The sequence below is a fragment of the Pelecanus crispus genome, chromosome 6 (genome assembly GCF_030463565.1).
Source record: "Pelecanus crispus isolate bPelCri1 chromosome 6, bPelCri1.pri, whole genome shotgun sequence".
In the NCBI taxonomy this organism is placed as follows: Eukaryota; Metazoa; Chordata; class Aves; order Pelecaniformes; family Pelecanidae; genus Pelecanus; species Pelecanus crispus.
This window is the reverse complement of record NC_134648.1, coordinates 3,956,475-3,979,360: the sequence shown is the minus strand read 5'-3', so window position 1 is coordinate 3,979,360 and position 22,886 is coordinate 3,956,475. Positions and strand designations below refer to the sequence as shown.

At 38.0% G+C, this 22,886-nt stretch overlaps 1 protein-coding gene across 1 annotated transcript in view; it reads left to right on the top strand.

Moving 5' to 3' along the window:
- The window catches only part of PPFIA1 (PPFI scaffold protein A1), a 58,817-nt gene that overhangs the window by 30,685 nt on the left and 5,246 nt on the right, over positions 1-22,886 (top strand). Inside the window, exons 12-26 of the mRNA XM_075713291.1 lie at positions 204-266; positions 1,528-1,607; positions 1,859-1,991; positions 2,643-2,866; positions 3,528-3,762; positions 6,752-6,781; positions 7,598-7,749; positions 8,542-8,714; positions 11,745-11,838; positions 18,228-18,309; positions 18,434-18,634; positions 19,464-19,526; positions 20,048-20,074; positions 21,851-22,026; positions 22,122-22,219. Coding sequence (XP_075569406.1) covers positions 204-266; positions 1,528-1,607; positions 1,859-1,991; positions 2,643-2,866; positions 3,528-3,762; positions 6,752-6,781; positions 7,598-7,749; positions 8,542-8,714; positions 11,745-11,838; positions 18,228-18,309; positions 18,434-18,634; positions 19,464-19,526; positions 20,048-20,074; positions 21,851-22,026; positions 22,122-22,219 — 1,831 coding nt within the window. The remainder of the gene's footprint in view (positions 1-203; positions 267-1,527; positions 1,608-1,858; positions 1,992-2,642; positions 2,867-3,527; positions 3,763-6,751; positions 6,782-7,597; positions 7,750-8,541; positions 8,715-11,744; positions 11,839-18,227; positions 18,310-18,433; positions 18,635-19,463; positions 19,527-20,047; positions 20,075-21,850; positions 22,027-22,121; positions 22,220-22,886) is intronic.

The window sequence follows — 22,886 nt, the reverse complement described above, 5'->3', positions numbered from 1 at the left end:
AAATCCATTATTTAGAGGGCTGTAGACCTGAAAGGATAAACCTTCAACTATAATCAAAGTGAAATGATGCAAGCAATAAAGTATATGTAATTTAAGATGCGTCTCTATAGCGTTGACTGAAATTTTGTGATACTCATCTTGGTTATGGTTTAAGAGTTGAAAGCTTTTATAGGTAACATAATTTGTGATACATTTTATTTTAGAATTCACTTCTTCGAGAAATTGAAAATGCGAAAAAACAAATAGAGGAACTTCAGCATGAAAAGGTATAATACACATTTCTGAACTGTTATATTGGAAAATAATTGCTGCATTGCTACATAGCAGGACCGGATTTGAATTCCTCCATAAAACTTAACATTATCCGGTCTGTTTAGAAGTAGGGAGCTGTTATTGCTCATTTTATAGTATTGTGTGCATCAGTTTTATGATGATTTTATAGGTAATACGTAGCTTCTTACTCAAAGACTTAACACACTTTTAAATATGTAAAGTGGCTGGATATATTGGCAATTTGCCAAAGTTTGAAGATTGCATTGTATACTGTTGCGTGTATGACCTTGAACAGTAAAACTACTTTTAATGTTGGGTATTTTCCCATAACTTTTTTTCTTAAAGCATTGGGTATTATGAAATGCTTGTTCAACTGATAAAAAATTTTTTCAAGTTTTAGGAATTGGGGGGCAGGGAGAGAAATATTTATTAGACTTGGCTGTTCCTTTGCAAAAGCAGCTGTCTGGTGTTTTGCTTCTCCTGGAACTGGCAAGTTCCCTTCTTGAATAATAGTGGTGGGGCCCTTCTTTGCATCCTTAAGCAGCGGCAATTGATTTTGTGGTCACACTACCTGTTCTGAAATAATACTTGTTATTGCTTATTAAATCACAGGTGTACTGCATCTCCCCAAATCATTCTAGGAAGTAGCTAGGCTGAACTTATAGAGGCTGTGCTTCTGTAATAAAACGAAGAACACATTCAGAATATTTTGCAGAATGTGCTTTGAATTTTTGTATGTGTAAGCCAGCAGTTTTCACACAAGGCACAGATGTTCATCAGCCACTTTTATTAGCTTTTCATTGTTTTCTCATTCATTGGATTTCTCTGTTGTTAAATTCTGAGTTCCTAGAGCATGTAAAAATGTCCACGTTAAAAGTGAATGCATTTAGAACCTTTTATGCATAGAGCTTGAAAAATCTTCTGATTAAATAGTATCACTTAATTATAGTAAAGTTAATAATATGTGAATTTTATTTAGTAGCTGTTTCTGAAATATACATTGTCATTACCTAGAGTCACAGTGTAGAGAGGCAACAGAATTATTCTTGGATGCCCTTTTGTGATGGTGCTGTATTGTGTGTAGCAAAAATAATTTTGACGTTTTACGTCATTGAAGGGTGTGTTTTAAAATCTGTTATTTCTGAGTTTCATAGAAATGAGATCAAATAACTAAATGTTAATTTATAAATCACTATTTGACACTGGTGGTTTTTTAAGCATATTGTTATGTATTTTGTCTATTTATTTTTGCAGGATCAACTTGTATTAAATGTCGAAGCATTAAGGGCTGAAAATGACCAAGTGAGACTCAGAGCCACATCACTTCATCATAGGTACCAGCACTTAATTGTAGTTCTTTCTAATGTCTTTAAAGTAATTTTGCTAAATGTAATTTTGTCTATTATAACTGAAAATACTTTAATCATAGCTATGAAACATACTCTTTATAGAGCATATAAAGCCATTTTTATACTGCTTAAAAAAATGGCACTGGTGGGACAGTAGGAATCATTTGGGTGGTTTTTTTGGTTTGTTTCCCCCTTCCCCCTGCCTTCTTAAGGATAAATGTTTCTTCGTGTTCTAGCCGAGCAGACTTCAGATACCCTATGGCATCTTCGTCTGTGGCTGACAGTCATACAGACTCCTATGGCACCTCATCAGTGTTAAGGCGTCCCCAGAAAGGACGTTTGGCAGCTCTCAGAGATGAACCTTCAAAGGTAATAGAACTCTGAAATTAAAATAAAAATAAAACTTGGGCAACAAAGTAGATTAGATGAGGCTAATCTATTGCAAGGATTTTTTAGGAGTACCTAGCAATAAAACTGCTAGATTTTTATATATCCTGTTCTACTAACTAATGCACAGCTAATAGTCTTTTTAATTGTTAATAAATGATTCCAAAACTGGGATTTTGAAGTCCAGTCTGTTTTAAGTTTGATAAGCCTGTAAAATATAATTTGAAACAGTCCTACTTTTATGCCTATGCGCTAATCTATCATGTTACTGTTCTGGAAGCAATTTCAAGTCCCTTTCAGGATGCAAGTTCTCATTACATAAAGCTGATGCCATATTCTCATTGGATTTGATAGCAAAATTCTGCCATAATTTAGAGTGTATATAGCCAAGATATGTGATATTTTAATTTATTCAATGGGGCTGTCCACTTTTAAATTTCACTTAACTGCAAGATGTAAAGTTTTCTACATTATAGCTTTTTTTTTTACATTTCTCTAAACGTTGCTGTCTTGATGGATGCATTCAGCATGTAAGTGGGCTTTTAAAAAATTATTTTAAACATCTTGAAAACCAGTAGAATGTCATGTTTTTCTCATTTGAGTTTGGAATTTTTTTTTTATTAATTCTCTTAGGTTCAAACTCTGAACGAGCAGGACTGGGAGCGAGCCCAGCAAGCAAGTGTATTGGCAAATGTGGCACAAGCATTTGAAAGTGATGTTGATGTGTCAGATGTTGAGGATGATAGGGAGACTATATTCAGTTCAGTGGATCTACTATCACCAAGTGGTCAGGCTGATGCTCAGACTTTGGCCATGATGCTTCAAGAACAGTTGGATGCGATCAACAAAGAGATTAGGTATGGTCTGTCTGCTGTTACGGTTTTGATAAAAATGAATTTCTGTGACACTAGAAATCCTTTTTGTGTGGTTACTTGGAAAATGGTGGTTGCCCATTCAGTTTGCTGCAGGAGGGTTGACAGAAGTAACTAGTTTGCTTATGTTGAAGTACTCTCTTCAGGTTCTTTGTCTTCAGTCCCACTTACGGAAGGGATTGTGTATTACTACTGTGGCACTTTGGGACATGGTTTAGTAGACATGGTGGTGTTGGGTTGATGGTTGGACTGATGATCTTAGAGGTCCTTTCCAATCTTGATGATTCCTGGTTTTTACTTTCATTATAAATAATCCAGCCACCAAGCCAGGAAACATGAAATTGCTACTCTCCCCTTAATTGGTTTAGTGGTGGACTTGGTAATGTTAGGTTAATGGTTGGACTGGATGATCTTAAAGGTCTTTTTCCAACCGAAACGATTCTATGATTATACTAGTTTGACAGAAAACCCTGCAAAATGGTGATACAGTAGTGTTTGCCACTTTTTTTCAGCTTGGATTAGAAGATTGTTTCAGTGTAGCTGTTTTGTCTGCCAAGTGCTGCTTCTTTCTAATGCCTGAGTCAGCCTTTCTGTTTATGTGGTACTTGTTTGAATGTCATGTTCCTTTGGAACTTTTTTCTTTTAGACTTATACAAGAAGAGAAGGAAAACACAGAGCAGCGTGCTGAGGAGATTGAAAGCAGAGTGGGTAGTGGAAGTTTGGATGCCCATGGTCGATTCCGGTCCATGAGCTCCATTCCTCCTCCCTATGCAAGTGGTTCACTTGCTGGTTCTTCCCCACCTGGCAGTGGCCGCTCCACCCCAAGGCGGATTCCACATAGTCCGGCTCGGGAAGTGGACAGACTAGGTATCATGACACTGGTAAGTATCCATGAACTTTAATTTTTCTGAAGAGTGTTCCTTTTCTCTAGGAAATGGGTTGTTTAATTTTCCCCTTCCTCTCCTTCTTACTCAGCTGTATTTTTCCTTTCTCTAGGTTTTTCTACTGCTTCCTTTCAACTTCTATAAAAAGTGTAAGATACAGTCATAATGATTAGGAAAAACGTTCAGAACTCAAGTCTATTATTTGGTCAACAGCTCATGCCTAAGTATTCTTTCTGTTGTTATGGTCTTTCTTCTGACTCCTCTTCCTAGAAGAAATAATGTTTTCTTTTCAACCCCTGGTACAGCAACCAGTTTCTCCTTCTGCTTTAAACTTTATTTTTAGCAGTCCATTATTCCACTAAATAGTCAGCTAAAAAGTGATTTGTATGTATTGCATTAATCTTGAAGATTGTGAAGGTATCACAGCTGTTCTAATATTAATGAGCGCTGGTGTCTTGTTTTAGCCTAGTAAGACTGGTAGGTAAAAGAAGTATCTGCTAGAAGTATCTGTTAGACCTGTAGTTAGTAGCTGATGAAGTAGTAGCTTGGGCTTAGCAGTTCAGGGTGTAGAGAAAGATGGATCTATTCTTTGGACATTCATATGACTGCTTAGAAAAATTAATCCTTCTAGGAGCTGCTTTGTGCATGTAAACCTATCTGTAAAATCAAGGTACAAGTTTTCCACTTTTTTGTTTTTACGTAAATTTTTAAGCAAACCTAACAGTTTCTCCTATGTGGAATACCTTTCACTAAGGAGCATCTTCGATACGGGTATTTATTTGCAAGCACTTTCCAGGAAAAGCTCCTTTTCTAACTTAGCTCTAAATACATGACTTTGTCCCCAGATTTGCATGTCCATTTGGAAACTGTACTTACTAGTTGTACATGCAACACTATACTTAGTATACCTTATTGCCTTGGATTACTGCACTTGTATCATGCCTATACCATACCAATCAGTAGACAAGGAATGCTGTCCATCACTGTAAGAGCGGGTAGACTGTAAATGACTGACAGCTCCTTTAGGTCTCTTACAGGAATGTTTAAAAACAAATATTTTGGCTAACTACTTTTGCTGGCTTTAAAATGAATGTGTACATATACCAAAACATCTATGTTTTTTCATAAAAAGGAATCGTTTTGCCTTCCTTGCATTTTTTTTTTTTTAAATCATTACACTAGCTCTAGCTGTATATCCAGGGTCAAGTGTACTTCTTTTACAGAAACTAAAAAATTTCAAAATGTGGAGTGCTTTATATTCTAACTTTTCACAGTAATAAGTAATGAAGCTAAGTACTTCTCTTACAGAAAACCACATACAAATTTAAGTAGCTATTTTCATGAAAACTAATCAGAAGAACGTGTGTCTTTTGTTCGGTTACATTAAATTTTAACATAAGTAAAATAATTAAGTTCACTTTAGATCGTAAGAATCGTAACTGAAAGGCACTTGATCCATTGCTTGCAGTTGCATTTGTCTGATGTTTTAGTACCTGGCAAGTCATTTGCGAAAGCATGAAAACAAGAAGCTATGCTTCTAGAATTACAGAACACGAGCTTTCTAGAAACTTTGGGAATGGCTATTACAAATTATCAGACTGAGTTCTTGTGGGGGGTTTTTTTGATGTTTTAATAGCAAGTTGCATTACTTTATGAGCATGATGGCAACATTAGCTTAATGCTAACTGCAGTAGTGGTGTTAGGCAGTTCAGTTAGCTGAAAACCCCTCGTGATTAAAATTAATCAAAACGCATCAACATGATAAATTATGAAACCTACAGTTCTCTGGAACAGTTCTTGTGGACAGTTTTCCTTCCATATGGTAAACATTTTTATGGGCTATCAGATTTAATTGATGAAAGATCCAGCACGGGTAAAATGAGTCTGCTGCGCTTTGTCAAAGAACTTGAGGAGGGACTAGATGATCTTTAAAGGTCCATTCCAACCCAAACCCTTCTATGACTCTTTGAACTTATGATTTATTAACATAGTATTCCAGATTGAACAAAACTTTACATGTTAATGTAAATAGTTTGCATGTATTCTAAATAAAAAACAGTTAAAAGTTGTCATTTGTGGGAGGGAAACAACACACACAACTGCCCCGCCACACTTCAGAGGGGACTGACTTCATTTTTGGTTACAGTCTTTTGAAATAATTTGTTGCCAAATACAGTGATAATTATTAAACAAATTATCTCAATTAAACTTTTGTCAGCATCAGTCTGAATAACTGGATAACTTGTTCATGCAACTCAGGGTTGCTGCCTTGCTCTGTGCACTGGCAGAGGTGGGAAGTGCCTAGGAAGTGAGATACAGTGGCTTCTGGAGTGGATGGAAGATAAAATAAAACCGGTGGTACTCTTGCTCAAACATTCTAGCATGTTAAATTTAGTAAACAGAACAGAATACTGTTACTATATAGAAATCAGCTATTGTTGGCTCTGTCTTTCACAGTATTAAAGTATGGCTGCTTTCTGTGCTATGTAGGAAACAACTGCAGAAATTGCTAAGGTGTGAGAAGGGACTAGCGCAGACAATGTATTAAGCCTGCTATGGCCACCATGTAGGTTATATAGTTCAAGGCAAGTCCTTGACATGTGACTGGAAATCCTCTCACTTTTAAAAGCAACACCTTGTGCCCCCATGTACTTTGCTGTTTTTCTTGCTGAAGATAATGCATGTTTTGTGTGCTAATTTGCCTGTGGTACCAATACATTGAATTATCTAAGGTACTTTTATAGATAACCAACTGTAAGTCTTGATTTTTTTTTTCTTTTCCTTCCTTTTCCCCTCTTCAGGGATACGTTTAAGTAATATGTGATTTGAAGAGTACTTCATACTCTGTATCTCTCTGTGCCATTGCTGTAATTGTTATTTATATTCTCCCTAATATGTTTTGTCTATACTAGTTGTTTCAGTCTGTGCTACAGTTTACAGTAAATATGGCTTCTCTAAATTTCTTTTCTTTGCATGCATCTATCAGCCTAGTGATTTAAGGAAACACCGTAGAAAGGTAAAAGTTTTTAGTTTATTTACTGGTGTGCCCCTTCATCTCCTTCCCTGTCCCCAAACTCATTAATGGATAACAGGAACATAAAAGAAAGCATTTGCAGGATAACCCTATAATAAAGCAAGTTTATATGCTCTTTGATATTAAATGTAAAATGGTTTATCATCTTAATGTAAATGCAGGTTTGTTTTGTTTTGCGGGTTTTTGTTTTGTTTGGCTTTTTTTGCTGGTGTGGGGGACTGTTGTGTTGCTTTCTGTTTGTAGCTGCTATTTTGCAATCTTCATGAAACAATATTTAATTTTAAAGATCTTAGTGCACACACAAATAAGTCTTAATTTCTGTTATTCAGACTTTGGGATAAGCCATAGCCACAGGCATGTGGAAACTGACTTCAGTTTACTGGTAATCTTGCTAATGATTGTCTAAACACATAACAGTGAGAATCAAGATGCCATCTTTTCACAGGACTCTCTGGTTTTCTGTCTTTGCACTTGCTTGAACTGATGTTGGGTGTATTAGTTTTATGGTGCTGAAGACTACTTTAATTCTTAGCTCTATGAATTGAATACAAGATGAGTGCTACTTGCTCATTTCACTAGCTAAAACTGAAATTTAGTAGTTTGTCACTGAAGGTAACAGAATATCCAGAAAGAAGTCAAACAAAAAATAGGCAAATATAGAATGGTAAGGGCGAGAGTAATCCTTTAACACTGAAATAATAGATTTTTTTACTTTCAATGTTTTGTGTAGTGTTGATATTGCGTTCATATTTTGGCATTTCGAACTAATCTCTCAAGTTTTCATTCATTTTCCATTAGTCACCAGCTTCTAGAGAAGAGGTACGAGACGATAAAACCACAATAAAATGTGAGACGTCACCACCTTCTTCGCCTCGATCTTTGCGTTTGGACAGAGTCCAAAAAGGAGCTTTGCATACAGTAAGCCATGAAGATATCAGGGACATAAGAAAGTAAGTAGCTGTGAATAAGTCAGACCTCCCAGTAACTTAGTGTTTCAGATGATCAGAATAAAATCCTAAAACTGCAAAGCTGTTCAGTCTGTAGGATTTTAGTTTCGATACTGAAGCGTTTCTCAAAAGTAAAGAGCATGAACACATGAATGGGTGGCTATGTTACATAAACAATAAGAATGCAGATTTTGTTAATGATCAGAAATGGCTTTATGTGCAGAATTTTTCTGGTACTCAAGGTCTGCATTAAGTTTGCTTCATGATTAGGAAAGGAAAGATGTACAATTCCAGTCTTCTTTCATAGGTTGGAATTTAGCTATAAATTTAGAAATAAGTTGCAAAATTACCATAATTTTGATTGACAGACATTCTTTTCAAAGTGCTTAAGTATGTGAGATGGATTCCACTCAAATATTTCAAACCTCCATTGTCTGCCTCAATTTGTCAGGAACTTGTGTTGTCAACTTTGGCCTCTCTGAATTGCACTTTAAACACTGTTATTTCTTAAAGTAAGAAATTACTTGTTGTTCTCATGCTGTAGTATATAAATGTTGTATCCCTTCCTTTCTTGCATGTTTTAGTTGTTTCCACTGCTTTTTCTGTTTAATGACATGTATTTTAGTAGATAAGTTTCTTTTCATGACTTACTAAAAGGTGAAATTAGATGTCATTAGTGAGTTACTGAGCTTTCGTTAACTTGCACAGAAACCTGAACTTGTCTCTCACTATGTTACGCCAGTGAATTTGTTGTACATGTGCTCCTTTATGACTCTTTTTTTTTTTTTTGTAAAGTTCAACAGGCTCGCAAGATGGGCAAACAAGTAATCCTAGTAGCAGCAACAGTAGCCAAGATTCCCTTCATAAAGCCCCCAAAAAGAAGGGGATCAAATCCTCAATAGGCCGCTTGTTTGGCAAGAAAGAAAAGGGACGACCTGGACAAACAAGCAAGGAAACATTAGGACACGGTTGGTTTGCTTCCCCCCCCCCCCCCCCCCCAAAGAAAAAGTGTGAAAGACTGAATTTTATGATGTATGTATCCATATGTGCATTTTTATGACAGATTATTTTGATGCTGATGTACAGCATTTTTTGGAACTAGTGACACTGAATCTTCTGGTAGGTCCTTCTATAAGTGTAGGATGCAAGTTCAGCTAGTCAGGTATTGCTGTCATTTAGTCTCAGGTAGCCAGGTTATTGAAACTTATTGAGCTGTTTTGGCTTGTTTTGTGAAGCAAAAATTTCAACTGTATCTTGGAAGCGAAAGAGGCTTTTGTTAGTATTGACACCAACAGTCACGTCTTCGCTTTAGACCCAAAGGAACTGCCTTGAAACAAACCTGGCTGGTGTAGTAAATGCGACAGTTACTTTTCTCTCTTGCATAATTCTTTGCATAAAGCAGGACCCTTGTTCATAGAATCATAGAATGCTTTGGGTTGGAAGGGACCTCCAAAGATCATCCAGCCCAACCCCCCTGCAGTGCGCAGGGACAGCTTTAACCAGATCAGGGTGCTCAGAGCCCCGTCCAACCTGACCTTGAATGTTGCCAGGGATGGGGCCTCTACCACCTCTCTGGGCAACCTGTGCCAGTGCTTCACCACCCTCATTGTAAAAAATGTCTTCCTTATATCCAGTCTAAATCTATTCTTCTTTAGTTTAAATCCATTATTCCTTGTCCTGTCACAACAGGCCTTGTTAAAAAGATTGTCCCCATCTTTCCTGTAGGCCCCCTTTAAGTACTGAAAGGACGCAATAAGGTCTCCTCGCAGCCTTCTCTTCTCTAGGCTGAACAATCCCAACTCTCTCAGCCTGGCCTCATAGGAGAGGTGCTCCAGTCCTTGGATCATTTTGGTGGCCCTCTTCTGGACCTGCTCCAGCAGGTCCCTGTCCTTCTTGTGCTGAGGGCCCCAGAGCTGGATGCAGTGCTCCAGGTGAGGTCTCTCCAGAGCAGAGCAGAGGGGCAGAATCACCTCCCTCGACCTGCTGGCGATGCTTCTTTTGATGCAGCCCAGGATACAGTTGGCTTTCTGGGCTGCAAGCGCACATTGCCAGCTCATGTCCAGCTTTTCATCTACCAGTACCCCCAAGTCCTTCTCCGCAGGGCTGCTCTCAATCTCTTCATCCCCCAGCCTGTACTGATACCGGGGGTTGCCCCGACCCAGGTGCAGGACCTTGCATTTGGCCTTGTTGAACCTCATGAGGTTCACACAGACCCACCTCTCCAGCTTGTCCAGGTCCCTCTGGATGACATCTCATCCTCCTGGTGTGTCAACCGCACTACTCAGCTTGGTGTCATCTGCAAACTTGCTGAGGGTGCACTCAATCCCACTGTCTATGTCATTGATGAAGATGTTAAATAGCACCGGTCCCAATACGGACCCCTGAGGGACCCCACTTGTCACCGGTCTCCATGTGGACATCGAGCCATTGACCATGACCCTCTGGATGCGACCATCCAACCAATTCCTTATCCATCAAACAGTCCACCCATCAAACCCATATCTCCCCAATTTAGAGAGAAGGATGTTGTGGGGGACTCTGTCGAACGCTTTACAGAAATCCAAGTAGATGACATCCATTGCTTTTCCCTTGTCCGCTGATGCAGTTACTCCTTCATAGAAAGCCACTAGGTTAGTCAGGCAGGACTTGCCCTTGGTGAAGCCATGGTGGCTGTCTCGAATCACCTCCCTGTCCTCCATGTGCTTGAGCATAGCTTCTAGGAGGATCTGTTCCATGATCTTCCCAGGCACAGAGGTGAGGCTGACAGGTCAGTAGTTCCCAGGGTCCTCCTTTCTTCCCTTTTTAAAAATGGGCACAACATTCCCCTTTTTCCAGTCACCAGGGACTTCACCTGTCTGCCATGACTTTTCAAATATCATGGAGAGTGGCTTGGCAACTACATCAGCCAACTCCCTCAGGACTCTGGGATGCATCTCATCAGGTCCCATAGACTTGTGTACATTGAGGTTCTTCAGGTGGTCTCGAACCTGATCTTCCCTTACAGTGGGAGGGGCTTTACTCCCCTGGTCCCCATCTTTTGGTCCATCGATTCGGGAGGGGTGAGGAGAGAGGTTGCCGGTGAAGACCGAGGTAAAGAAGTTGTTGAGTACCTCAGCCTTCTCCTCGTCCATTGATACAAGTTCACCTTTCTTGTTCATTCAGGGGGTACGCTTTCTTTAACCTTCCTTTTCTGGTTGATATACCTGTAGAAGCCCTTCTTGTTATTCTTTACGTCCCTTACCAAATTCAGCTCCATCCTCGCCTTGGCCTTCCTGACCTCCTCCCTACACAACCGAGCTGTTTCCCTGTATTCCCCCCAGGACACCTGTCCCTGCTTCCACTGCCTGTGCTGTTCCCTCTTACTCTTTAGTTTGACCAGCAGGTCTCGACTCAGCCATGCTGGTCTCTTCCCTTCCTTGCCTGATTTTTTACACTTGGGGACTGATAACTCTTGTGCTCTATGGAAGGTGTCCTTAAAGATCTGCCAACTATGTTCCATTCCTCTGTCCGAGGACCGTCTCCCAGGGGGTCCTTCTGACTAACTCCTTGAAGAGCTGGAAGTTTGCTTTCCTAAAATTTAGGGTCCTGACTGCACTCCTCGCTTTTCCCATGTCCCTCAGGAGCGTGAACTCCACCAACGCGTGATCACTGCAGCCCAAGCTGCCTCCAGTCTTGACATCACCGATGAGCTCACTTGTATTTGTGACCATCAGATCCAGTATCACACCCCCTCGGGTAGGGGTGTCTGTTCCCTGGCTTAGGTTGTTGACACCAACCATAAGTGATACAGGAACACTGAGAATTCTTCTTACAGGTGGTTGAAATGTGGGGTTCTCAGTGTGATTCCATCTGGTTTTAGACAGCACTTACTTGTAATATTTTGTAATATTACCAAGGATTAAATACTTTTGTTCAGGAAAGCAGTAGTGATTTTTGAGTTATAACTGGCCAAAATTGAGAAGATAACAATACTGGGTTTTGGTTTGGTTTTTTTGTAGCTGGCATGGCAGAAGCAGATAGTTCCTCTCAGGATGCATTAGGTCTCAGCAAGCTTGGAGGTCAGGCAGAAAAAAACAGGAAAATGCAGAAAAAGTAAGTTATCAAATATTTTTAATCCTCTGTTGTTAAGATATTGCTTTGTTTAAAAATGTTTTGTTTTCTTTTCTGTTTTGTTTGTTTTCAGGTATTTTTGCCTAGTATGGTGCTATGGCTAGTAAGCCTCTGTAGAATATTTTTTACTTTTTTTTTTTTTTTCCAGGACATTAACAGTAGCATAGGTCGTGGTAAGTTTGAAACAAATTTCAGTGCTGAAAGCTTATTGTTGAAATGCTGTAATAAAAAAACCTTGGAGATAAAAGTGGACTCTTATCAAACCTTTTCCCAGATTTATATGTAATACCTGCTTTGGGTTTAATTCACTTGGAAGATTTCCCAACGTTGTCTTTGGCTGTTACTTGCTCCAGAGTGTGAAAGAGTTGACAGAGTGAAAGCATGAGATGTTCTGTAGAGACATCCTTCTGTATGCATTTGCCAGTTCCTTTCTAGCAGGTGACTCTGAAAGTCTTTCCTTTGGTGTTGCTAACTGCTGCCATGTTCGCTAATTTTTTTACTTCTGTTTGAGGTTGTCTTGACGTTTTCACTCTTTCATATAGCCAAATAGCCAAAATCTTCTTTCTTTGCACCATATACGCCTGATTTCCTGTTTTTTAATAATTTGTGATTATGTCCTTTTTTTATGGCACCTTTTAGATATGCAGTTGCCTTTTCCTAGTCATGAGAATTTTTTCAGTGTGTGTCCAGGCAAATCTTTAGTTTAATGTTCACCTTTTGAGTTGTCTATTGAATGCTTTGTTGTTCCCAGGCTTAGAAGAGATGAAGCAAAGACTATAATTATAGGCGAAAAATAGATACTGCTAGTAGTAGAAATCTTGACTTGATGCTTACATGGCAATACAGGGAACACTCAAATTTATGTAAGTAGGATCAGGCATTCTTTGCATTTTTCCACCCAGGGCTGAGCCATGTACCTTGACCTTTTGTTGCTTCTGTTTTGTTCAGCTGTCTTTTACTCTGTGTCAAAAAAAGCTGACCGAGATCAGACCTGTCTTGCTTTTTACTTCTGAAGACAGACTAGTCAGTGTTGAAAAGAAAGCGTGCTAATTTTCTCTCGGTGAGAGAGATTTCTTGCAGTACCTAAGCTCTATTAACAAATAAGAGTAATGCCTGGTGACTGCTAATGAAAACCAGCAGTGTGTTGGTTTGAAAAGTCAGAATGGAATGTGGTTTTGTTTGTATAACAGAATGCTCAGCTGTTTTTCTTCAGACTGTTACACTGAAGGCAATCGTACATTATTACGATCTGGTATTTTCCCTTTTCTACAGAGCTTTAAAGTCATACTAATCTTGGTTGAATAAATAGTTTTAGTCTGGCCATATCTAAATAGTGGTAGGCCTCTTCTTTGAACAGTGTAGATCTTGCTCAATACCAGCAACAAATTTCATTCTAGAGTAAAACAATCCATACTGTCTTGCTTTAATAAATGCAAAAAAATGCAGTTGCAGATAAATCATGACTTTTCTTTGTAAACGTTCTGCCTTTCAAAAATTTATGGGTATTACTTAAATTATACCTCATGGCTGCATGTCTTTGGTTGCTTAAAAGGCAAGTGTCTGTATTAGACAGATGAAGACTTAGAGGGTGAAATTGCCTTGCCTAGCTATTAAATATGGATACGTGCTTATTTGCAGGAAGGTATCTGTGGTTCAGATAACTCAGTGGAAGTGGGTATGAAACAAGACTGTTGATGAAGATACGTATCATAATGTTTAGTTTTATTACTCTTCCCGCTGAGAGCGGCAGCAGGGCCCTTTGAACTTCCACGAGAAGCAAATCTACTGTTTTACAAGTTCCAGCAATATACTTTAATCCAGCTGTTTCAGAATCCTGACGGGTATTCTGAACATAGGAAGAAATATTATCACAAAGCATCAAAGATCCCTTGCTGCCTTCTTGAGATGTTCATTATCAAAAAGAAAAAAAGTGGTAAAGCTGCTCTGAATTGCTTTTCACTTTGATGTTCAAGGAGGGTGGGGCTAAAACAAATTCTCGAAGTTCACGGTTCACTTACAAAATCCTGTATTCAGCGACAAGAATTCCAGTTACCTGAATGCTTGGAACAACGACAGCTAGTTCTATTTATAGTTGTCTCTAATCCCTGTTTGCTTGCTTATCTTTCTGATTTATGCATGCATGCACACAAGCAGGCTGAGGGCAGTATTCAATGTCTTTACTAACAAAAACCTATTTATAGTTACAGAATTAAATTACAGTATACATTATTTGTCTGGTTTTGTATGTCTTTGAGTTCAGTTTAATCCTAGATTTATATTTTTCCTTCATTGTTTTATTTTCCTTTCGTTTACCATTTGATGTGGTAGTGCAAAATCAGGGTAAGTTTATATTTACTTATTAGGATTACTGTGAAATTATGATAAATCTCATTTGGATTTTTTAGCAATATATTAAAAGCTCTAATTTTTTTTCAAAAAGTCTAATTATGAGAGGAGATATTAGATTCAAAAGAATTTATTGTGAAAATGTGTTGCTGAAATAAATCCAGTGTCATCTTAGTTCAGTGTGAATGCTAGTTCAATGTCTTGTCTTGCATGGTGTGAGTTTTTGTAATGGAAATATTAAACCCTACCTAAATGGAATTAGTTTTGTAGTTTGGGTTTTGAAAGTTGTTTAGCAATAGTAGATATTTGTGGCAATTCATTTCCAAGGTAGATGTATTTCTGTAAATTGTTGCTCTTTGTTTACTAAATTTGGTTTTAGTGTTTTGTTCATGCTGCTCATCTTCTTTGTGAGCTGTACTATTGACAGTGTTTGCCACAACTGTATTTGTGCTTTTCTGTGTACAACACAACAAGCTTAATACTGTATTAATCAAAAAGGAAGGCAACCCTAAATTGAAAATAACTCTCCTTTAAAAAAAGTTATGCACAGAAAGTTTATTACGTACCTGAAGTCAATATATAGTAAGGATATTGGCTTTCCACTGATGCTCTGCCTGAAGTTAGTCTGTTTTCATCTCATGTTTTGCTACTGTTGCCTTTCAGTTTTTACATCTTGTAACGCTGTCATTTCCATCATTTCCATCAGTATCACTCTCTTCACCACCTTCCCGGCAGTGTTTTCTCTACTCTCAACTTCTTCCAAATCAGTTATCTTCAGTTCCATCCAAGAAATCTGGAATACAGCATTCCTCTTTGGCTACAAGTTCTGGATTTATCCATTCCCATGCTGTCTTAATGCAATGACAAAGTGGTGTTGCACTGGGCTGTTTTCTTTTCCTTGTGGGGTTAGAGGATGCTTGTCTGCCAAGAGCTGTTTCAAATACAAATACTTCAAATGGTCTTTAAAGGGCCTTGTGTGTTCACTACTACGTCGAGCACCTGCAGTTTTGACATCATTTCTCATCCCATATGACCACAGTTGCTTTGTTCTCCACAGCTGGTGTTAGATGCCTTTTGAATGTGTCCAAAAACAAGTGTTCCCCTCTTACAGCAGCACATTTGGTCTCCCGTTCCCAGTGATTTTCAGCCAACTTTTTATTAAGTCTGTAGACATCTATCCCTTGGTTTTGTCACCTAAGAGTTATTCCAGTAGCCAGCTACTTGTTTGACATTCTTTTGTCCTTCACGGTGCCAGCTTTGTGCCATCTGCTAACACTGCCAACACTACTGCAGTATTAATTTTTTTTTTCCTCACGAAGATACAAAGCTGGATTTTGCACCCGCTTCTTAAATGGTATAATTGGATGGCCTGTGAAACTAAACTGGCATGTCAGTTGTGATCTTTACATAATCTGATCGTGTATTGCTGGAATGCAGTGAGTTTCTTCGTGAAGTTGGGAGGGTATTGCTGGAAAAGTGAAGCTCTCTGCCAAAGGAAAAAACCATTGATGCATCATTTGCAGCTGAAACAGCAGCTGCCTTTTGAATTCTTCCCATGAGATGTTTTGTGCCTGTGCTGTCTTGAGCTTTCAGCTTAATGATTTCCCGTGCAAGCAAGTTTCTATCTCTTCTTGCATGTGAACAAATTCCACAATTAATTTTCTACTTCATGGATGTGTTCCTCTTTGGATCCATTGAATAATTTCAATAATTTGCATAAAGTTACCTCATAAAGATTTTTGGTTTGTTTGTTTCTATTTCTACATTTGCCTCATCACATAATACTTCCTTCCAGCCACACTATTGTTTTCTCCATAAAATATCACCATGAGCTGAGAGTTTGCATCACAAGCTCTCCTTATGCTTTTGATGCGTACTCATTCCCTGTACTGCTCATCTCCAAATGATTTGCTGTTTCATGGGTAACATGGGAGAGTTATAAAGCTAGCAGAAATGACGCTGCAGTTCTCTAAATTAGGTACAATACCCCAAGCAGCTTTATAAGCTGGGGGAAGGCAGTGATTACATGCTCTCGTGGGGTCATCCTAGTCAGTCCTGAGGCTACTGTGGGCATGTCCGTGCTCTTCCATCGCTAGCGGGCCCCCCTCACTGCATGGTCATGTTACCACAACCACCAAAAAGGAAGACAAAGACACCAACTTCGATGTTAAACTACTTGCAAAAAACCATTGTATTCCTTTCTGGCAAATACACTATTAAGCATTTTATTCTGTTCTTACCAAGCACTATTTTTATAGTATCTTATTAATTTATTTTTCTCATTTTTTTTAATCTTTAAACAACAGAGTGAAGCAAAACTGAATGTGTTCAGCGCTAGTGATTTGTGGGATTAATGGAACGTGTTCCGTGGTAGCAGGAAAATAGCTGATCCTTTATTCCTAATTTAGAAATACATGTACCTTTTTGAAGTGTACAAATATGTATTAACTTTTATGGTCTTCTCTTCTGTGTTAGTGAAATCTAGCTATTGAGCTGCTAACTGCTGAACGCTATTTCCGCCTTAATTGTTGGGTCTTAAAATGGGTACATTAGAATGGTTATTTGTAACCCGTTATCTGGCAGTTCCTTCCTCCCTCCCCTTTTTTCATTCCTAGGCAGCACATTTAATTAGGATAAAGTGTTGGAAGGCCCTTCTAGAGTAAAATAGGATTTTATTGACATGCAGGTGGAGAAGTACTACTGATAAAACAGTTGCTAGTATATTTGTTACTCCATTGATTATTTTTTTATATTTAGTTATCTACCAATATAACATGAGAATCCTAGGTATGCTGGTACGTCTGAAAGAGCTGAATACTACATATTTGTTTTGCCCTACTAGCAAAGAAAGCTCCTAGCCTGTCAGTAACCCCTTTTCAAGAAGTCTTGGATAGTAGTTTTTAAATATTTTATCATTGTAGATTTATTTAATGGTACAGTTCTGAAGGTGAGGAGGTTTTAGTTGTTTTAAATTGTGAGAAAATTATAAATACATCCTGTGTCTGTAGTATTGCTGCTTATCTTCTTAATTCTACACTTGCAGGCATGAATAAAAAGCATAAACCAGTAAAAACAGTAAAAAATGTCCTATTAGGTGAAGTTGTTTTTTTCTAAACTTCTGAGGAGAGTGAGTGGAGATTTAGCAATATACAACTAGCTTTCAAAGGCAGCTTAAATGTGCTTTTTTCAGACTTTACCCATTTTTTCAGACAGATGTATCCAAGCAACATTGCATGTGAATACCTGCAACACTAGTTTTCCTCTCTCGGTTTATCAAACATTTTTGGCAGCTATTTGTAGGGATCTTGTGAGCTTCCATTGTTTCCGTAAGCAGAATTGTCAATATTAAACCTCAGTCTCTTCTGTTTCAGAAAAACAAAGGAAATGATGTCACCATAGGAGATGAAAGCTGAGTTTCAGTACACAGCCTTTCAGAATATAATTGCCAAAGCGTGGTGCTCTGAATATAATGGTTGTTTGAAGCTGTGCCTGCAATTCTGACAGGCTGGCTGTCGCAGACTGAGATTCACGAATTAAATGGTTACTGTCCCAGCTTCCAGCCTCGACAGCCTGATGGCCAGTACCGTTTCGATGGCAGGGGTATCTGATGTACTCATACATTTCCACAGGTTTCAAATCTGCATGTTGAGGAAAAATGACTATTTTGGTTCGGTCTAATTTGCTGAACAGAAAATTGCAGCAATTGAGAATCTGACTGACAAATAAGTCTGACATCTCCACTTTGTGTTGGCGCTGTTGGCTAGAGTGGCAGTGGCAGTTTCAGACACAAATTTCCAAAAGGCAGAATCAAGCATCTCTGTCACTCTGAAATTTTCTATCTAGTTCAGCTATGTAGTCCTCGTACGTGTGCTGTGGCTGCCTTAGTGGGTATGTCGTATAAGGCTGAGAAAGGAAGAAAGCTAACTATTGGAAAGAAGAGAGTAAATAGAATGCGGTATTTAAATTGTAACATCTAGTTATAACTGGTTTCTCTTTGTTATTGATAACTATTTCTGTAATTGTAGGCATGAGTTGCTTGAGGAAGCCAGAAGACAAGGATTACCTTTTGCACAGTGGGATGGGCCTACTGTGGTTGTGTGGTTGGAGGTAAGTGGTCCCTCCAAAATAAATAAAAATTAAAAACCTCAATGTAACAACTGCTAAAGAATTTCAGGTTTTGGAGCCAGGAATGTTTTCCAGATCCTGCTTACTACCTTTTTTTGTGTTTCAGCTGTGGGTTGGTATGCCAGCCTGGTACGTGGCTGCTTGCCGAGCAAATGTGAAAAGCGGTGCTATCATGTCAGCCTTGTCTGACACAGAAATACAGCGTGAAATTGGAATTAGTAATCCTCTGCACAGACTGAAGCTGAGGCTGGCCATTCAAGAAATCATGTCACTAACAAGTCCATCTGCCCCTCCCACCTCAAGGACGGTAAGGAAAGTGATCCAGCATTAAACATGTTTTAGAACCATTAGAATTTCCAAAAATTCTACCGTAAACATGCAGCTGAAAGGATTTGAGCTTCAAATAAGAATTTCTGGAAACATTACATTGTAGAGAAACACATTATTTAAATATAGCATGTTTCTTCCTTTCATGGAAATCAAATAAAGGAATAACTACATTTTCTTTCTTAAGAGATAGAGAAGTTTGTATCAGTGTAAGTATATAACCCAAAATATTTAGAGTACGTGTTATTGGCACCATCTTTTGGCCTCAGAAAAATTTACAATGCAGACGAAGTATACATGTGTGTACAGAAACTTGTAAAATAGTTGGAGGCTCTTTTGATCCATGTGTAAGGCCATTAACTCCAAATAATGATTCAGCCTACAAAAACTAGGAGTCCGCCTGTCTCTCTATACCATAGTAAACTTAGACACTCGGTGTGAATTCCCTCTCATGAGTGAGTCTGCCCTGCAATCTGAAGTTATTTCTGAGATTCCTGGGATTACGTACTAGACTACAAATGCGTTTTTCAGATTAGAGCAGAGTCAAGTGTTTGCCTGTTAATTACATCAGTGTAAGCTATTTATCACATTCAATTTTGTTAATATCTTTGAAGAAAAGCGATCCGTGTTAATAGGCTTTTATTCCATGCCATTACTTTCAGTAGATATACTTAAGACTTTAGAAACCATTGCTTTTGCCCATGCCTGCTCCTTACGTGTACCGATTGCTTATATGTTCTGCAACCTCTCCTCTTTGTTACTGCTTTCCTTTCACTGGATGGGATTGGTTCCCTGTGGGGTCATATTAGACCACGGGAAATGTCTGGGTAACACATGAAGAAATGGAAAATCTTACAGCCACACAACAAACGGTTAGTTTACAGTGTTGCCACTTCTGTTCCTTAGAGTGCTTTTCCCACTTTTTGAACATTTGAATCAAGTGCCTGTTGGTCTTCCCCCCGCCCCCCCCTTCCCCAAATTAACGCATTAAAATTCTGGATCATTGCTGCTTCTAATTATTAACCTTGTAACCTGCATCTTGATAGTTTTTTTCCAGAAAGGGGGAGAAAATAAACTTTGATAAGATTGTGAACAAAACTCTTTCGTAATCTGTAAAATGGAGCTCTGATTTGATTAACTAATAGACAAATTGAATTACTTGCGCAGAAATTTCTTGTTTCCAGAAAACTTAATCAGTAGATGGGTTTTACAACCTCTCATACCAAAATGAGTGCCTTGTACATTGTTTTACAATGCATGATGCTTGCTTTATCTAGTTTTTTTTGGTATGCAGTAGACTTAGCATCTTGCAGTGTGTCTTTAACTTTGATCTCCTTACTAAACTTAAATACTAATACATATGTGTTCTTTTGCTTTTCTAACCACCTAACAGGAAGATGAGGAGGGCAGCTGGGCTCAGGTTGGAACCTTTACGTAATATTATCGACTATATGTAAACTGTCACAATCATTAGAGCATGAAAGAATCTGTTTTTCCTTTGTAGCAGTTTCTTTGAGTGACTCTTGGTGTGGCTTGGGGTCTGGGAGAGGGGGAAATGACAGGCTTATCTCTGTATAATACATATTTGGAAGATACACTTTTATATTTAGGTGATTTAAAGTATTTTAATGTTTTCTAGAACTTCCAAGATTTGGTGGTTCATCATTGAAAGTTTGTAAAATACTTTGTTACATAGTACATCACAAAAAAAGCTGTGCATAAGGATTTTTAATAATAAGGCTGTTAGGAGAAGAATATTCAGAAGTCTTTGTTATAATGAGCTTTCTGAGATATTTGTACTCTAGCTTATGAATCACCAAAATGAAGTTACTTTCTTAATAAGCATTGTTGTTTTCTGTGTATTGAACATATCAGATCAAATTTTAAACTAATTTCATGACAGTGTGAAATGTTTTGGTGGGGGATGGCTTTCTGGGAAGCCAGAAGTCCAACAAGAATATCTGCTGTGTGCAGGAAGTCTCTGTTCAACCTGGCCACTGTCACAGGTGTGCTGCAAGACATACTGAGCCTAGATAGTTAAGTAGATTTCTGTGCACTAATTCTGTAATCCTCCTTGATGAATGTTTTCCCTTAAAGTGGTGACAAATCCTAATTGTATTTTCAGGCATTGAGAGAGTCGAGTATTTTATACAGGGATGTAAACAGAACTCAGGATTTGCCTGTGACCCATATCTTTGGACAGTATAGTCTCTTCTTGCTTGGCTGCCCTCCAGCTTAAACCTGTTTAAGTCCCATTAACTACGTCTCAGATACTCATCTGCAGATTGCCAATGTAACAAGCATAGCTTGTCTCCCTCTTACAAGAGTAACGTGCTCTTTCAGTCTGCTACCTAGCGATGGCTTGAAGAAATGCATTTCTGTGTGGCCTTGCTCATTTCTAGAAGGTGCAATGAAGCTTTTGACTTTTAATTGCACAGTAAAAATTAATTATTACCCTTGACTTGGAAAAAAAGAGCTGCTGGATGTTGTTGCTCAAGGAATGATTAGATGCATAGCTACAAACTTTCTTCTTTTTAAAAGTTTTCTCCAAAAGATGCCTGATGATTTGCAGGTCAAAACTGCAGTGAAGGAAAGTTGGGTTTTCGGGGGGTCTTCTGGTTTTGTTTCCTTTTTTTTGTTGTTTTGTTTTTAAGATAAGGACTAGCACTTAGAATTGTTTGTTCTTCAGTAGTGGGTTTTTATCATTTTTTGCTTACTTGATTGGGATCAGTTTCTGAAAACAGTTAAGTGTATTAAAAAAACAACCTCTGCAGTTGGTTTTTTTGATGTCTTGAGTTTATATGGTCATGTGAAAAATAAGAATCCCCCCCAGTTTTCAAGAGAGAGAATGTTTTTAGCATCTTAACAAAATTAAATTCTATGGCTCTTGCTATCAAAACAGTATAGATTAGTCTTATTTTTATTAGTTCTTACATATTTTTTCATACTCTTCAACATGAAATAAATTAAGGCAGTTTTACTTGCTGATCTGAATATCTAAACTTGCTTTTCTTCATGAGGTTGACTTCTTCAGAAAATATACATGTAGCATTCAATATTTTTATTTGCTTATCTTTACAAGCGAAGAATTAAGTAAGCATTGTTTTACCTTTTCCTTTAAAATATGTTGTCTAAAAAAGCTTTTCTCTTTTATTTCTCATTTTAATAAGTTTATTCCTTAATCTTTTAAAAACAGACGTTAGCATATGGTGATATGAACCATGAGTGGATTGGCAATGAATGGCTCCCTAGTCTGGGGCTCCCTCAGTATCGCAGCTATTTCATGGAATGTCTTGTTGATGCTCGAATGCTGGATCATTTAACTAAAAAAGATCTGCGTGGGCAACTTAAAATGGTGGACAGCTTTCACAGGTAAGTAGATTTAAGTTGGAGACCTAACTTACAGTATCTCTAAATGTTTTATTTTGGTTTTTTTTTTCCTAAATTTGTTTTTATTTTCTAAACAGAAACAGTTTTCAGTGTGGAATTATGTGCCTACGAAGACTGAATTATGATCGAAAAGAACTTGAAAGAAAAAGAGAAGAAAGCCAGGATGAAATTAAGGGTTAGTGCATTGTCTTGACCTCAGTCTGATTCTAATGTGTTTTCACTGATCTGGCTCAAATTTATTTAAAAAAAAAACAAAAACAAAACAAAACAAAAACATTAGAGGGAGGAATTATTTATAAAACATCAAGTGTTAAATAGAGGAGATGTGTCTGGATGCAGACCTTAAACAGTGAATCGTGAAACACATCATTAAACCATTCACTCGCGCACAGATGTGCTACAAATGCAGACATTTTTGAAACTCTTACTGCTCTGAAGTTTGAAACAAAACTAAATGTTTTAGGAGAATGAGGGTTTTGAAAAAGGTTTTTTTGGGGTGGTTTTTTTTTTCTTTGTATCTCTTGAATGCTTCCGGGGAGTTGTTTGGGAAGAATGCTGGTTGGCACAGGCCAGAAACATGCTGTGGATCTTTGTAAGTGTTTGATTGGTATAGACATTCCTGAGTAGTATTTAAAAAACAAACAAACAAAAAAACCCCAAACCTAACTTGTAAGAAGATAGTTTTTGTTTTGATGTTTGGGCTGAACATGTAAATGCTGCTTTATAACGTTTCTGCTGGAAAAAGTTCAAAGATGAGAGTATATTGATTGTTGAACTGTTAGAGTATGAAATGCCTTCCAGCAAACTTCAAATATGTTTACTTGCCACTTTAAATTTCTGGT